The 16,096-nt window shown below is 48.6% G+C and overlaps 1 protein-coding gene across 2 annotated transcripts in view; it reads right to left on the bottom strand.

Moving 5' to 3' along the window:
- The window catches only part of LOC134965029 (phospholipase A2 inhibitor and Ly6/PLAUR domain-containing protein-like), a 73,464-nt gene that overhangs the window by 39,042 nt on the left and 18,326 nt on the right, over positions 1-16,096 (bottom strand). For both annotated transcript variants that reach the window (XM_063941615.1, XM_063941616.1), the window contains exon 3: positions 4,449-4,595. In XM_063941615.1, the coding sequence (XP_063797685.1) occupies positions 4,449-4,595 (147 nt within the window). The remainder of the gene's footprint in view (positions 1-4,448; positions 4,596-16,096) is intronic.

Genomic DNA, 16,096 nt, shown 5'->3' with positions numbered 1-16,096 from the left:
TATAGGTATATCCATGTGCTAGCGAACTTGATAGATAATATCACTGAGATGTATGACGACACCTTCGGTATACGGGTAGGGAACTACAGGCCTACAAGAAGGAACTGGTCCAACACAGAATGGTCTTGAATTACGTCACGGCCGTGACAGGTGGGTATTGTGTTACCTTGGCGACTCAGTATGGTGTGAAGTGCTGCACGTATATTACGAACAGTACTGAGGACCCAACAGAGATCAATGATCAAAAGATGGACGGAATCTTGCAGTTGAAATGGGAGTTTAGAAGGAAACATAATGTCACTTTAGCGGCTGTGGGTAATGAATTGACTGGATGGTCCTCATGGTTGAACCCACTCAAGTGGTTCTCTGGGTTAGGAGAGTGGGCACAAGGTTTGATTGCAAATGTGGGGAAGTTTCTCCTCTGTATCCTGGGTGTTGTCAAAATTATCGGCCTGATATTTAAATGTGTTCGGATTTTGATGCAGCGAAAAAGGCATAATACATATTTGATGAGTCTAAGGAACAGGGTCGTTGTAAATGCGGCAGATCTGGTATACGATCCGACGATAGAGACAATGCTGTGATAGGAATGTAAATGAATTTCATGGCCAGTTTCTTTCACCATCTTTTTGTGTTTTTCTCTCCTTCTACCCAGCAAAACTTCTACCGAATCCGGACATCAGCGTGCAAAGACATAGGTATATGTATGTATGCAACGTTCGGTCATATCAGACATCTTAGGCTATAGCACTGTCCCAGCATACTCTATAGGTTGAATGTCATCCCATACCCAACCAGTGGATATAGCCCCTCATTCCGAGTTGATCGCTCGCTAGCTGCTTTTAGCAGCAGTACAAACGCTAAGCCACCTCCCTCTGGGAGTGTATCTTAGCTTAGCAGAAGTGCGAACGAAAGGTTAGCAGAACTGCTCGTGAAATTTTTCATGCAGTTTCTGAGCAGCTCCAGACCTACTCCTACCTTGCGATCACTTCAGTCAGTTTAGTTCCTGCTTTAACGTCACAAACAAGCCCTGCGTTCGGCCAGCCACTCCCCCATTTCCCCAGGCACGCCTGCGTTTTCACCTGTCACGCCTGCGTTTTTTAGCACACTCCCGGGAAAATGGCAAGTTACCACCCAGAAACACCTCTTTCCTATCAATCACTTACCGATCAAGACAGCGACTGAAAAGCGTTGCTCGCCCTTGTGTAAAACTGCATAGTTTTGTGTGAAAGTACTTCACGCGTGCGTACTGCAGCCCATACGCATGCACAGAAGTGTTGATTTTTAGCCTGATTGCTGCGCTGCGAACAACGGCAGCTAGCGATCAACTCGGAATGAGGGCCATAGAGTGCAGATGTAGAGTGCATATAGAGGATGTCTCGTCCTCCTCCATGTCTTCGCCAACCATAGTCAGTGTCTGATTTGCGAAATAAGTACATACATGTGTCTAGGTCACCTGTTATGTGTTTTGAAATATTTTGTTAGTAATTTGTGACAGTTATTGTTTGCTGTCAAAGGGTGGACTGTCGAAGTTGAAAATATTACATACACACCACATTCAAACACCAGAGTGGCCTCTGTGCGTGTGTATTTTCGCCATTCGTACGCATACATGCACGCTACGTACACTGGTTCACGAACCTTGCGTATTAGCGCGTGGTATGAGTAAACACTGTAGCATTCGCACAGAAAAGCCACAAAGTCATATTCAATATTCTATTTATATAGTGCATAATTTACACATAGTCTCCACACACTTTTCCAGCAAGTTACATATACTCAAAAGATAGAACAACAGTGTTATTCAGGGTTACAGGATGTGAGGGGATGGAGCAAGGTTAGGACTTAATGTTTGATATCCAGATGTGCAGTTTATCACATGTTTCTGCACATAGATATGCGCAGAATTGTAATATTCATAAACTACTGTAAATACTGTACTCTTGATATTCTGCGGTAACCTAGTGGCAAACAGCTGCAAGTACACCTGGACCAAGCATCGCCCATTCATTTAAACCAAGGATGGGGAACCTTTTTTCTACCAAGGGCCATTTGGATATTTATAAAATCCTTCGGGGGCCATATAAAAATTATCAACTTAAAAATAATCCTGCCCCCAGTAGATATGCCTCCAGTAGATATGCCCACAGTAGTTAGGCCCCCCGTCAGTAGTTATGCCTCCAGTCAGTAGCTATGCCTCCAGTCAGTAGTTATGCCCCCAGTAGATATGCCCCCAGTCAGTTGTTATGCCCCAGTAGATATGCCCCCAGTCACTTGTTATGCCCCATTAGATATGCCCCGTCACTTGTTATGCCCCATTAGATATGCCACCAGTCAGTTGTTATGCCCCATTAGATATGCCCCCTAGTAGCGACGCTTACACACACACACATAAAAAGAAACACCCCCCACAATACTCTCCAGCCCCGATCCTGCTTCCAGACCGTTTCCCTCCACCTGGCCGCTCGCTCCTCAGAACTATGGGAGAGAAGTCATGACATCTCTCCCATAACACTGCCAGAGCCGGAAGCCGGAGCTCAAGAGTGAGCTACTGCCTCCGGTTGCTACGGAGGGTAAGAAGCCATGCGCCCACTAGTAACAAAATCTAGGCGGGCGCCGGGCTAGGTAAGCTTGGCCGGGCCAGATCAAGTGGCTCTGCGGGCCTTATATGGCCCTCGGGCCTGAGGTTCCCCACCCCTGATTTAAACCAACCTATGACCCCTCATGTACTGTAAATGTCCTGCCCCTTGAACTATGGAAGAAGAGCTTACATTCCCCATTGTACTGTATTTGGACGCATTGTATAAAGAGAGTCCTCCTGACCAGGCTCAGTCTATTATCTGAAGGTCATCTTGCTAAGACTGACTGATTCCTGGATCCGGGAGCGCTCGTGAACAAACGTATGTACTATTGGTTGTAGCTCTTCTCTGTAATATTGTTGTATCTTTTATCTGTATCTTTTGAGTAAATACTGTTGATGCGTTGGACCACAACGTTACATTTAACTACTGGTGTCGCATTCCATTCTTGTTTGGGGATAAGGTGTATTCAGCCACACATGTCGCTGCATTGTGTGCATAGCGTGTCAGCGTGTATACGCAACGTGCATACATATCTTAGCGGTTATTTGCTTATGTTTAACGGCCGCAGCATCCCGAACCACAGTGTGATTAGGTATTGCTTTTCCTTGTAAAATAATCGAACTTTACAATACACAAGCACACATACATACTGTACATACACAAGCACACATACACACTTCATGTACAGTATAAATATATACAGTATACATATATACAGGGGCTGTGAGGCGCCAGCAGGCTGTCAGTTCTGTGAGGATGGAAGGAGCTGCTGTGACTGAGTATGCGCAGCCACAGCTACCCCCGGACTTTTTCTATGCAGCTCTCGCAATTGCGACTGCGGCTTTTGCTGAGATGGAGAGACTGCTGTCTCTGTCTCAAAAATAAAACACTTGGTTCTTCAAGTGGGTTTCCAGGTACTCGGAAACAACATTAGGGGTCATTCCGACCCGATCGCTCGCTGCAGTTCATCGCAGCGATCAGGTCGGAACTTCGCATGCGCCGGCACCGCAGTGCGCCGGTGCATGCCAGACGTCCGAAGGCCGTCGTTGCCTAGCGATCGCCTCTGCCTGATTGACAGGCAGAGGCGGTCACTGGCCGGGAGGGGGCTGGACGGCGGCGTTAAGCCGCCGTTTAAGGGGCGTGGTCTCCCCGCATGTCTGAGTGCATGATCGTAGCAGTGCTAAATTTAGCAAAGCGACGATCAACTCGGAAATTACCCCCATTGTGCAGTAATACAGCAGATTGGAGGACAGACCTCCCTGGGTCCTAGTGCCCAGCTTGTAGGCAAAGTAGGGAGGTAATTCAAGAGGCTTTGGAGGTGATTCCGAGTTGTTCGCTCGCTAGCTGCTTTTAGCAGCATTGCACATGCTAAGCCGCCGCCCTCTGGGAGAATATCTTAGCTTAGCAGAATTGCGATCGAAAGATTAGCAGAATTGCGAATAGAAATTTCTTAGCAGTTTCTGAGTAGCTCCAGACCTACTCACAAATAGTGATCAGTTCAGTCAGTTTCGTTCCTGGTTTGACATCACACACACGCCCAGCGTTCGGCCAGCCACTCCCCCGTTTCTCCAGACACTCCCGCGTTTTTCCCTGAAACGCCTGCGTTTTTCCGCACACTCCCAGAAAACGGCCAGTTTCCGCCCAGAAACACCCACTTCCTGTCAATCACACTACGATCAGCAGAACGATGAAAAAACTATGTTAGGCCGTGAGTAAAATACCAAACTTTTGTGCTAATTTACTTGGCGCAGGCGCGCTGCGTGCATTGAGCATGCGCAGTTTGCGACTAATCCGTAGCGAAAAAAATAACGAGCGAACAACTCGGAATGACCCCCTTTGTAACAAAAGTTGCAGATTGATACTTACAGGTTGGTAAGGCAGCATAGCATAAATTCTTATCACAACAGGTGGTATTCATCGTAATGGTCTTATTTGAGCTTCGTATTATCCCAGATCTCCTGCATTCACTGGATTTTCCACATCGTTTGGTAATTTCTGTATCATCTCTACCATCTAAAACAGAGAAGAATAACTGTTTATACATTAAATTATCCATCAAACAAAAAGTGAACAGTAGGACAATGCAATAAAATAATAAACTGACAGTAATAAGCAGTTTTTAGCAATCAGACAGAAAAAGGTAACATATCAATATTTTTAGTATTAGATGTAAAAGTTTTTACCATTAATGTATTATACGCAGTTTGAAGAATAAAGAATTCTCATAAGCAATGGTATACTTTTGGAAAGCCATGAGTCTTGCAATTATTTTCTTATGAACAGGTTGGATAACTCCTGACCCAGCAACATAGAGTTTAACTCACCTGTGCATAATTTAAAAAAGCCACCAATCAATGAGGATGATTGCTATAAAGCGTGTGTAGGGGCTGAGGAAGCAACAGCAGGCAGAGGAATTAGAAACAGAGGGGATAAAATAGAAAGGGGTGAGCTAAGACAGAAAAACGGCTGAACATATAACCCAGCACAGATGAGGCAAGATGAGGAGAAGAGGGCACTAGGATAGAAAACAAAAGAATAAGATGAAAATCAAAAAAAGGAGATCTATGGTAGAATTACCATTGTTAAATCTCTTTCTGCGATGTACATTGGTTCCACAAGGAAACATCGGGGAGTAGAGATGGATCTTGATCCAGGCATCAACAGGCTAAAGCTTTAGACTGTCCCAGGATGTATTGGGGCCTCCTCTATAAGCCCGCATCCAGCGACTGTGAGCTCAGTTTCGTTAACCAGTCCAATGCAGGAGCAGGTAAAAGAGAAGATAGATGTTAATCACATAGAACCACATTCTCATGACAGGAGAAGGGACTAGCGGCTAATGCCATACAAACCCATAGAAGCTAGATGCAACAGGGTGTGCGCCCTGAGGAACCAAAGTAACTCACAGAAAGATATTTAACAATGGTATGTCTACCATAAATCTCCTTTTCTGCAGCGATGTACATTAATTTCCACAGGGAAACATCGGGGATGTCCTAAAGCAGTTCCTCATGGGAGGGGACACGCCGTAGCGGGTATGAGAACCTGGCGTCCAAAGGAAGCATCCTTGGAGGCAGAAGTATCGAAGGCATAGAACTTAATGAACGTGTTCACTGAGGACCACGTAGCTACCTTGCTCAATTGTTCAGCGGACGTGCCTTGGCGGGCCACCCAAGAAGGTCCAACAGACCAAGTAGAATGGGCTTTAATAGCAGCAGGAGCTGGGAGACCAGCCTGTGCATAGGCTTGTGCAATCACCATTCTAATCTATCTGGCCAAGGTCTGCTTATATGAAGGCCAGCCACATTTGTGAAAACCAAAAAGTACAAAAAGGGTATCTGACCTCCTGAGAGAGGCGGTCCTCTCCACATATAAACGGAGAGCCCGTACCACATCCAAAGACCGCTCTTTGGAGGACAAACCAGAAGAGATGAAATCCGGTACCACAATCTCTTGGTTAAGGTGAAAAGATGACACCACCTTAGGTAAATAACCCGGGCGAGTTCTAATAACCACCTGGTCATGGTGAAATATCAGGAAGGGTGGACGACAGGACAAAGCGCCTAGGAGGGAACACGTATGGCAGCCGAAAGTTCATTGGAATTGCCAGTGCGTCGACGAACGCTGCTTGAGGATCCCTGGTTCTTGATCCGAAGACCGGAACTTTGTGATTGTTTCGAGACGCCATCAGGTTTACATCTGGTAGGCCCCACTTGTCCACTAGGAGTTGAAAGACTTCCTGATGGAGACTCCACTCTCTGGCGTGCACGTCCTGACGACTGAGTAAATCCGCTTCCCAGTTGAGGACTCCCGGAATAAACACTGCTGATATTGCTGGCAGATGGCGTTCCACTCAACGAAGGATTTTTGACACTTCCATCATTGCCATGCGGCTTGGAGTGCCGCCTTGATGGTTTATGTACGCAACCGTGGTGGCGTTGTCTGACCGTACTTGAACAGGCCTGTTCTATATTAGAGGCAGGGCGAGAGACAAAGCATTGAACACCTCCCGCAATTCCAGAATGTTTATCGGGAGGAGTGATTCCTCCTTGGCCCAACAACCCTGGAAAGAGTGTTGCTCTAACACCGCGCCCCTACACCTCCGTAGTCAGTAGAACCCAGTTGGGGATCCAGAAAGGCTGGCCCCTGCTCAACTACTGGTCCTGTAGCCACCAGGTCAGCGACAGACGAACCTCCGGAGTCAAGGAGATCATGTGAGACCTGATCCGATGAGGTAGGCCATCCCACTTGGAAAGGATTAACCTCTGCAGAATGAAATTGAGCGCACTCTACCACGTCGAATGCCGACACCATGAGGCCTAGTACTTGCATCTCAGAGTGTATCGACACTCTTGGGTGAGAGAGGAAGTATCTGATCCTGTCCTGAAGTTTCAGGACCTTCTCTGGAGACAGAAATAGCCGTTGACTGTGTGTGTCCAGCAGTGCCCAAAGGTGCACCATGCTCCGAGCAGGGACCAGCGAGGACTTCTTTCAGTTGATAAGCCACCTGTGGGCTTGTAGGAAGTCTATTGTCAGTTGTAGATGACTGACGAGGACATTGTGGGAGTTCGTCAGAATCAGCAAGTCGTCCAGAGATGGCAGGATCCTGACTCCCTGGTGACGGAGATGAGCCGTCATCACGGCCATTACTTTGGTGAAGATCCGAGGGGCCATGGCCTGTGCAAACCGCAGAGCCTGGAATTGATAGTGAAGGTTGCCAATTCCAAACCGCAGATATTGCTGATGTGATATGACAATAGGTATATGCAGGTAAGCATCTTGTATATCCAGAGATACCATATAATCTCCGGGTTCCTTGGCCAGTACAATTGAGCGCAGAGTTTCCATACAGAACTTGGACACTCTCACAAATTTGTTTAGTTATATGAGGTTGAGTATAGGCCGGAAAGACGCATTGGGTTTCGGGACTAGAAACAGGGTCGAGTAGTATCCTCTGCCCCTCTGGGACAGAGGTACCGGCACTACCACTCCTGTATCAAAAACAGGAGGGAACGCATAACCAGATGTAGAGCTTGCGCCTCCAACGGATCCGAAGGAATAACCATTGTGCAGAACTGGCGATGGGGATGTCTCTTGAAAGAGACTGCATACCCATGAGATACAACTTCTCGCACCCATGCATCTGAAGTGGTCTTTAACCAGACCTGGGTGAATCGCAGAAGTCGGCATCCCACCCTGGGGTCCCCCAGGGGGAGGCCCGTCCCGTCATGCAGCAGGCTTGTCGTGTTTAGAAGCAGGCTGATGGGCGGCCCAGGATTGTTTTGCCTTGGGCACTGGTTATGGGAGCACAAGATTGTCTCTGGAATGCCTGACCTTTTGCTTTCCCTTGAGGTCAACAGGAGCGAAAAGTGGTACCTTTTCCCTTCTGTGCAGAAGGATTAGTATTCGGGAGAAATGCAGTCTAAGCAGCCGCTAAGTCAGTCACAATCTTATTGAGATCTTCCCCAAATAGGATGTCTCCCTTAAATTGTCGTGGTTTTTTTTATGAGTGAATTAGGTGAAGAACATGAATTATACCCTACCCCAAATGATTTTAGTTTAAAAAAAGGGGGGGGGGGGGGGGGATTTTTGAATTTTTTTTCAAATGTCCCCCCCAAACATCGAAACATCGATCGGGAACATCGCAACCATCGGAACATCGGGAACATCGCGGCTTTCATTTTGAAAGCTGAGACAACCTCGAGGTATGCAGGGGGGGTCTGGGGACAGCTAGGGAGGGTTTATTTACACTCCCCAGCGGCTGCCATTGTCTGCAGCCGCTGGAGGGGGGAAATCCCGCCGTGCTGACTGATCAGCAGTGATCGGCAGCACGGCAGACATGGGGAGAGTGCAGGGAGGCAGAGGGACCTTCCGGTCCCTCTGACAGCAGCAGCGGAGGGAAGTTTATCTTCCCTGCCGCTGCTAACACTCGCTATCTGACTGGTCGCATCCCGTGCGACCAGGTCAGATAGAGCACTTGCAGGCATGGTCGCATCTGATGAGACCATGCCAGGCAAGTGGTTAAAAGGGAGTACCTCCAAGGTCTTTTTGGAGTCCAGGTCCACCTTCCATGACCTCAACCACAGAATACGGCAAGCCAAGATGGACGTAGTCGATGCCTTGGCCGCTAACACATGTGCCTCAGAGGACGCCTTCTGAATGTAATAGGCGGTGGTAATGTGAGATAGGTACTGTCTGGCAATGTCAGATCCTGAGGCAGCTCTTCCTCTAATGCCTGAACCCATGCTTCAATACCTTTTGCAGCCCAAGAGGCTGCTATAGTGGGTCTATGTACAGCACCTGTAAGGGAGTAAATAGACTTCAGGCATCCCTCCACACGCTTATCGAGACGGGTGACATGGGAATCCACCGGCGGTGAATTTTCCCACTTGTTACACAACTCAGAGGGGAGAGGATAACGAGCTACCATCTTTTTAGATAGGGGGAATTTCTTTCCTGGCGAAGACCAGGGTTCTTGACGTATGTCTACTAAATGGTCAGAATGTAGTAATAATGTTTTAGTTACCTTCTGACGTTTAAAATTATCAGGTTTTTTAGAAACTATAGTGGAATCCTCATCATCATCGGTGATCTGTAGGATATGCTTAATAGCAACCACTAAATCAGGGACATCAACCTGAAAAGTAGATTCCTCATCAGAAGCAACTGTATCAGTGTCTGACGGGTCGGTATACTCCCCATCTTCATCAGAAGAATCTTCCGAGAGATTAGTGGATTGTGAGGAGGAAGTAGACCACTTAGATGACACCTTGACACGAGAGTGAGTTGGGGTAGGTTTATGTCTAACCAAAGATTGATTCAATTGCTGCAACTGGGTAGACAAATTATCCACCCGTGGATTTACCATAGGGACAATATGTGGTTGCAATGGCACAGGAGGTCCCATAGGGGTCACAAGGCGTGTCACAAGCGTATTGAGCATTGTTGAGAACGCCACCCAAGGTGGCTCCTGATTGGTTACAGGAGCTGCAGACTGACTGGGAGATGTATGGCACACAGTACACAGACCGTCATACACAGCTTCCCCCTCAGGCAAATCCCTGGCGCATGCGCTGCATGATACAGGAGCGTTTGTGGATTTCCCGCCCTTTGTGTTAGACATTTTAGTGAATGTAACTGCAGAGCGTATGAGTACGATGCAGCCAGAGTACAATACCAGCGATTAAATCCCCTAGTATGTGACAGCGTACACAGTACACAACACCAGCGTCTAAATCCGGTACTATGTGACTACGTACGCAGTACACAACACCAGCTTCTAAATCCGGTACTATGTGACTATGTACACAGTACATAACACCAGCTAATAAATGCGGTATTATGTTACTGAGTACACAGTAGAATACACTAGATGGTAAATACTGTGAAGCACTATATATGGACCTTGACGCACCTAGTCCCTTAGGGTACAGAATACAGTGATAGATATAGCCAGTGGCGTGCGGTGAGGTCAGTGGCTGGTGAGGCACTACAGCCATAATGTCCGCCAAATCCTGTCGATGACCCCTACCGTCGCTGAGCAAATGCCCGCTACTGCCTCTGAGCCGCTGCCTGCTGCCATCGCCAATGGCTTACAAACTCGCCCACCATTAACTGACCCAGCCCTCCGCCACTAATTTGCATCTCAGTCCAATGCCGCCAATGCCCGCTGCCTGCTCATCAGACTTGTGATATATTATACATTTTTCTAGAAAAAAAAATTGTGTTTGGGACTGGGAAAGGAGTGGGAGGAGGACATGAATGCAATTTTGTTGTCCAGGGCTTCCATTAACTTAATGGAAAAGGGTCTGAATGGGTTAAAAAATGTAAAAAAAAAATGCGTGAGGTCCCCCCTCCTAAGTATAACCAGCCTTGGGCTCTTTGAGCCGGTCCTGGTTGTTTAAATACAGGGAAAAAAATTGGACAGGGGTTCCCCGTATTTAGACAACCAGCACTGGGCTCTTAGTCCAGTCCTGGTTCCAAAACCATAGGGGACAAAAGATGTAGGGGTCCCCATATTTTTAAAAAAAGCACTGGGCTCTACTAGCCAGGGAGATAATGCCACAGCCGGGGGACACATTTATGGAGGTCCCTGCGGCCGTGGCATTACCCCCCCAACTAGTCACCCCTGGTCGTGGTTCCCGGGAGGAGTGGTGACCCCTTAAATCATGGAGTCCCCCCCTCCAGGCACCCAAGGGTGAAGCCCGAGGCTGTCCCCAGCACCCCTGGGCGGTGGGTGCCGGGCTGATAGCCATAAGTGTGTAAAACAAAGGAATATTGGTTTTTGTTGTGGAACTACAAGGCCCAGCAATCCTCCCCCCGCTTGCTGGTACTTGGAGAACCTCAAGGCCCAGCATGCGGGGAAATAACGGGCCTGCTGGTACCTGTAGTTTTACAACAAAAATACCCAAATAAAACCACAACACACACACCGTGAAAGTAAAAATTTCTTAAAACACACTTACACACTCACACATACTTACCTACATCCCACGCCGATCACGTCCACTTGTCCATGTAGAATCCAATAGGGGTACCTGTACAAATGAGAGAGAGATTACTTACCTACATCCCACGCCGATCACGTCCACTTGTCTATGTAGAATCCAATAGGGGTACCTGTAAAAATGAAAATTATACTTATAAACTTTGTTCTAATCCAGAGGAGGGGAGAGAGAGAGAGAGAGAGAGAGAGAGAGAGAGAGAGAGGAGGGGGAAGGGGGGAGAGACAGGGGGATTGATTCTGCAAAGGAGAGCCGACGGAGCGTCTGGCAGAGAGGTGCAACAGAGGTGAAGTGGCGAGAGAGGAAAGTGATCACAATAAAAAATAAAAAATTCCAGACAGAAATGCTAGTTTCATGTTCTCCGCAGCTCTGCCTGTGGTTCCTATTAATTGTTGCTAGGCTACTAATAAACTGGTAATGAGCTGGGCTGCAGAGAGCTATATGGGAGAGGAGAGTTCTCATCTGCCTTACTCATGTAGTGTGTATTCCTACACAATGCCAGATTAAGGTCCTCATGGGCCTGGAGTGAAATTTCTGCAGGGCCTATTACATACCTCCCGACTGTCCTGGCAGGGAGGGTATAGAGAGACGCAGGGCAGCATTGACAGCACAGAGAGACGTGGGGCAGTAGGGAGGGTATAGAGACGCGGGGCGGTAGGGAGGGCATAGAGAGATGTGGGGCGGTAGGGATGGCATAGAGACGCGAGGCGGTAGGGAGGGCAGAGAGACACGAGGCAATAGGTAGGGTATAGAGACGTGGGGCAGAAGGGAGGGCATAGAGAGATGTGGGGCAGTAGGGAGGGCATAGAGACGCGAGGCGGTAGGGAGGGCAGAGAGACACGAGGCAATAGGTAGGGTATAGAGACGTGGGGCAGAAGGGAGGGCATAGAGAGATGTGGGGCAGTAGGGAGGGCATAGAGAGACGCGGGGTGGTAGAGAGGGCATAGAGACGCGGGGCAGTACGGAGGGAGAGACGCGGGGAAGTGGTGACACCCTGACCACATGCACATCACTGGGTTGGGGTGGGGGCGTGTTACTATGTGTGCCCACCAGAGTTCTCTCCTGGCCCCAAGCTTGCACCGGACACTGCACAGTGGAGCACTCACCTGTAAAATCTGTGCGGCGTCCAAACCGCTCTGCCCGTTCCTTCTCCATCTCTTTGTCTTCCAGGCACAGGCAGCAGGTCAGGTGCTGGGATGTGGAGTCCGGGGATCTGGTCGCACCGGTGGCGGGGGCAGTGACATCACACGCAGGGGAGAATGCACTGGATCCCAGAGAGTATGCGGCGCAGGGAAGGCTATGAAAGCCTTCCGCTGCGCCGCTATCACAAACGGGCCGCGGCGTAGCAGTAGTTGTTACACTGGCGCCGCGGCCCGAGAGTGGGGGGTGTTAATGCCGGAGGGGCAGGGGCACTGACAGCAGGGCCTAGGAGATTGAGAGACGCAGACAGACAGAGTCAGACACACACACACTGACTTGTCCACTTACCAGACGCTGGCTGCTCCAGACGCTGCCACTTCTATTCATGTCGTTTAGATGTTCCCCCGTACAGCACTGGCAGTGACAGCCGGATATAGTCACTGTCAGTGCTGCCCAATCACAGTGCCCCTGCTGTTCTGCGGCACTTACACAGGTGCCGCTTGCATTACTTTTATCAATGGGTTTTTACAGCCCTTTGCTTGGCCCCGCCCCCTGTCCGCCCCCTGCTTCCGCCCGCTTACAGTGCACAGCAGGAGGCACCGTTATCGATGCTGCACAAAAGCCTTTAAAGAGCAATTTTACATTTTAAAACATTAACATGATATAAAAAAAGATACATATGACACACATTATGTGTCATAACTATCTTCTTTGTATTATTTTACTCAGGAATGACAGGGGAGGCACTGCCTCCCCTGACTGCACGTCCCTGGATATAGATGTGGTACACTGAAAGTGAAATCCACCCAGTAGTTACAGGCGCACACAGTCACAGTGACAATGCAGATAATTATTTTAGTACGACAATAAAACTGCACTGGACTAGTATATGTGTGTATATATATATATATATATATATAAATGCGCAGCCCGAGACCGGATGTATAGATTAGAATACTCGTCCAATATATTCCGGTACAGGTACACTTGTTCTTAACTAATGCTGTCTTAATAATGACATGTAGAATACTTCAGTGTCTGTAATATCACGGCGCTTATGTACAGGCGGATTTACAGAGGAGACCTTGCCCTGCAGTTCCGGAGACCAGTCGCAGCTAATCATAGAAGATGGCGGCCAGCATCTCAGTCAGGGAGTGAGGGAGAGTGTGAGGCAGCTCCAGGGTGGGAACACCAGCAGTAGATGGCGCCCAGAGCTGGGGGAGGGGCTACAGGTCAAGAGCCTTCTCCCCTATGCTGGTCCTCTCCACCTGGTACTATGGAGTCTTAATAAAGAGGATATTGATACTATATCCGACCTGTACTCCTATGCCCTGGTGGATACAGTTGGGTCCCTGCTCTGTTAGAGTGTCCATGCCAGCGTCGCAGTCCATCTCCTTAGACTGCGACAGGAACTCGATTTAATGGCGGATCCTGCCTGGGGACCCTTTTACCTCCTCCCTTCAGTAGCAGCCACGCGAGCCAGGAGAGCGTCTGCGACCATGTGCCTGGAGCAAGAGCGTCTCCGCCGCAAGTACCCTGGAACAGAGCCAGTGGGAGTATGCGACGCCGCTGGGGAGGTGACGGAGCCGCAGCACAGAATGTCACCCTGACATGTAAGTGCTGCGGCCCTTGAAGTCTTCTAAAAGCTTTTTCAGGGCTGCACAGTGCAGCCCCCCTGTTAAGTGACCTGCTTCTGCAGGCACCAACTCGAAACTGAGCTCACAGTGCCTGGAGGCCGGGTTATAGAGGAGGCCCCAATGCATCCTGGGATGGTGTGAAGCTTTAGCCTGTTGATGCCTGGATCAAGATCCATCTCTACACCCCGATGTTTCCCTGTGGAAACCAATGTACCCCGCTGCAGAAAGGCAGGTTAAGCAACTACTGTAAGCAGTAATATATGATCACTTAATACAGTAGCTGATTGTTCAGGACAATCCATTGATGAAACACTAGAGCACAGAGGTACAGAGGTTGAAAAAAAGGAGAACCAAGGGAGGAAAAGAAGAAAGGAGGAAGAAGAACATATTAAACAAGGAGAAAGCAGCAGAAGAGAAGAAAAGATAGCATGACAGCAGAAGAGATGAAAAGAGAGGATGAAAGCAGAAGACATGAAACGAGAGGATAACAGCAGAGAGGTTGAAACAAGAGGATAACAGCAGAAGAGATTAAATGAGAGGATAGCATAAAAATAATCATAAAACAGAAAAATGAAAAACACTAAGAACTATGCTATGCATTATACGCTTCTAATATGATTGCCATTTTATATCTAGTGCAAAAACGTAGGGCTGCCAACAGAAATTGTGGCGTCCAGGACTGACAGAGAACTGCCCCCCCCCCCCCCATCCCCCCAGAATATGGGCAAAAAGGAGAGTGGAGGAATAAGGAAGATGTGAGACAGAGGAGGTATGGGGAGACATGCGAGAGAAAGAGAGAGAGAGAGAAGAGGAAAGCGGGGAGATGGGAGACAGAGGAGGAATAAGGTAGACAGGTGAAAGAGGAGGAATAGGATGATATGGAAGAGAGAGGACGAATAGGGGCAGATGTGGGAGAGAGAAGGAGGATGTATAGGGGCAGACAGGAGAGAGAGAGAGAGAGAGAGAGAGAGAGAGAGAAGGAGTAGGGGCAGATGCGAGATAGGGAGGATAAATAGGGGGAGACAGGAGAGAGTGAAGGAATAGGAGCAGATGGCTTAGAGAGCAGGAATACGGGTAGGTGGGAGAGAAAGAGTAGGAATAGGGGCAGACAGGAGAAAGAAAGGAGGAATAGGGGGAGACAGGAAAGAGAGAAGAAATAGGGGCAGATGGCAGAGAGAGAGGAATGGTACCATAGTACCATTTAAGTGAAGGAGGAATTGCCCCTCCTTCCCTTACATAGTAAGTGAAGGAGGTGCAATAACACAGCCCATGTGTGGATTGGGAGGTAGAGACACTAATTTTGAGGGAAAGATTCAGAGGTAAAAATGGGGAGGGGTGGGAGGCAGAGGCACTCATGTAGCGGGCATGGGGAAGAGGCTGTCATGGGGAGGGAAGGATTCAGAAGCACTCATTGGGAGGGAAGGAGGCCAAAGGCACTCATGGGGGGAAGGAGGTCAGAGGCAATCATGGGGAGGAGGGGAGGGGGTCAGAGGCACACATTAGAAATTGAGGAGGTACATGAGGTACACATGGAGTGTGTGATGGGATGCAAAAGTACATCAATGGTGGGGAGGGGTACAGAGGCACTCATAGGGAGTGAATCACACCTCATGGAAGAGTGAGGATGAATGTGGCGGGGAGGGGGCATTAACAGATCACAGGCCTGCTGGGAATGCAGCATCTCACAATGCTAGCTCCATGCATAGTAGTGCAAAGCTCATTTTATTAGGGGGTGCACTGCAGGAGGGGCATGTCTAGTGCTACCTTTTGGGAGTGTCTATCACCGCCTTTTGGGCGTGTCTAACACAGCTCAGGGACATGTCTAGCACTAGTTTACATTCAATAAAATCACATGGCTTTATCTAATTTCTCACTAGTTCCTAATAATACAGTAGATATAATACATCCCAGAGAAGTAGAATGAAACATAATGGTGCGACCACCGACGGTACTAAGTATGAGCCAAACTTCAAATTACCCCACACAGTATGAGCCGAAATTCACATTACGCCACACAGTATGAGTCAAAATTCACATTACCCCACACAGTATGAACTGAAATTTTCATTACACCGCATAATTGGGGTCATTCCGAGATGATCGTAGCTGTGCTAAATTTAGCATAGCTACGGTCATTCACACTGACATGCGGGGGGACGCCCAGCACAGGGCTATCCCGCCCCGTATGTTAGCGCCCCCCCCGCCCCGCAGAAGTGCAAAGGCATCAAACAGCGGC

This window comes from Pseudophryne corroboree, chromosome 10, assembly GCF_028390025.1.
Source record: "Pseudophryne corroboree isolate aPseCor3 chromosome 10, aPseCor3.hap2, whole genome shotgun sequence".
Lineage (NCBI taxonomy): Eukaryota > Metazoa > Chordata > Amphibia > Anura > Myobatrachidae > Pseudophryne > Pseudophryne corroboree.
The sequence above is the reverse complement of the archived record's forward strand: the minus strand, read 5'-3'. Positions and strand labels throughout refer to the sequence as shown.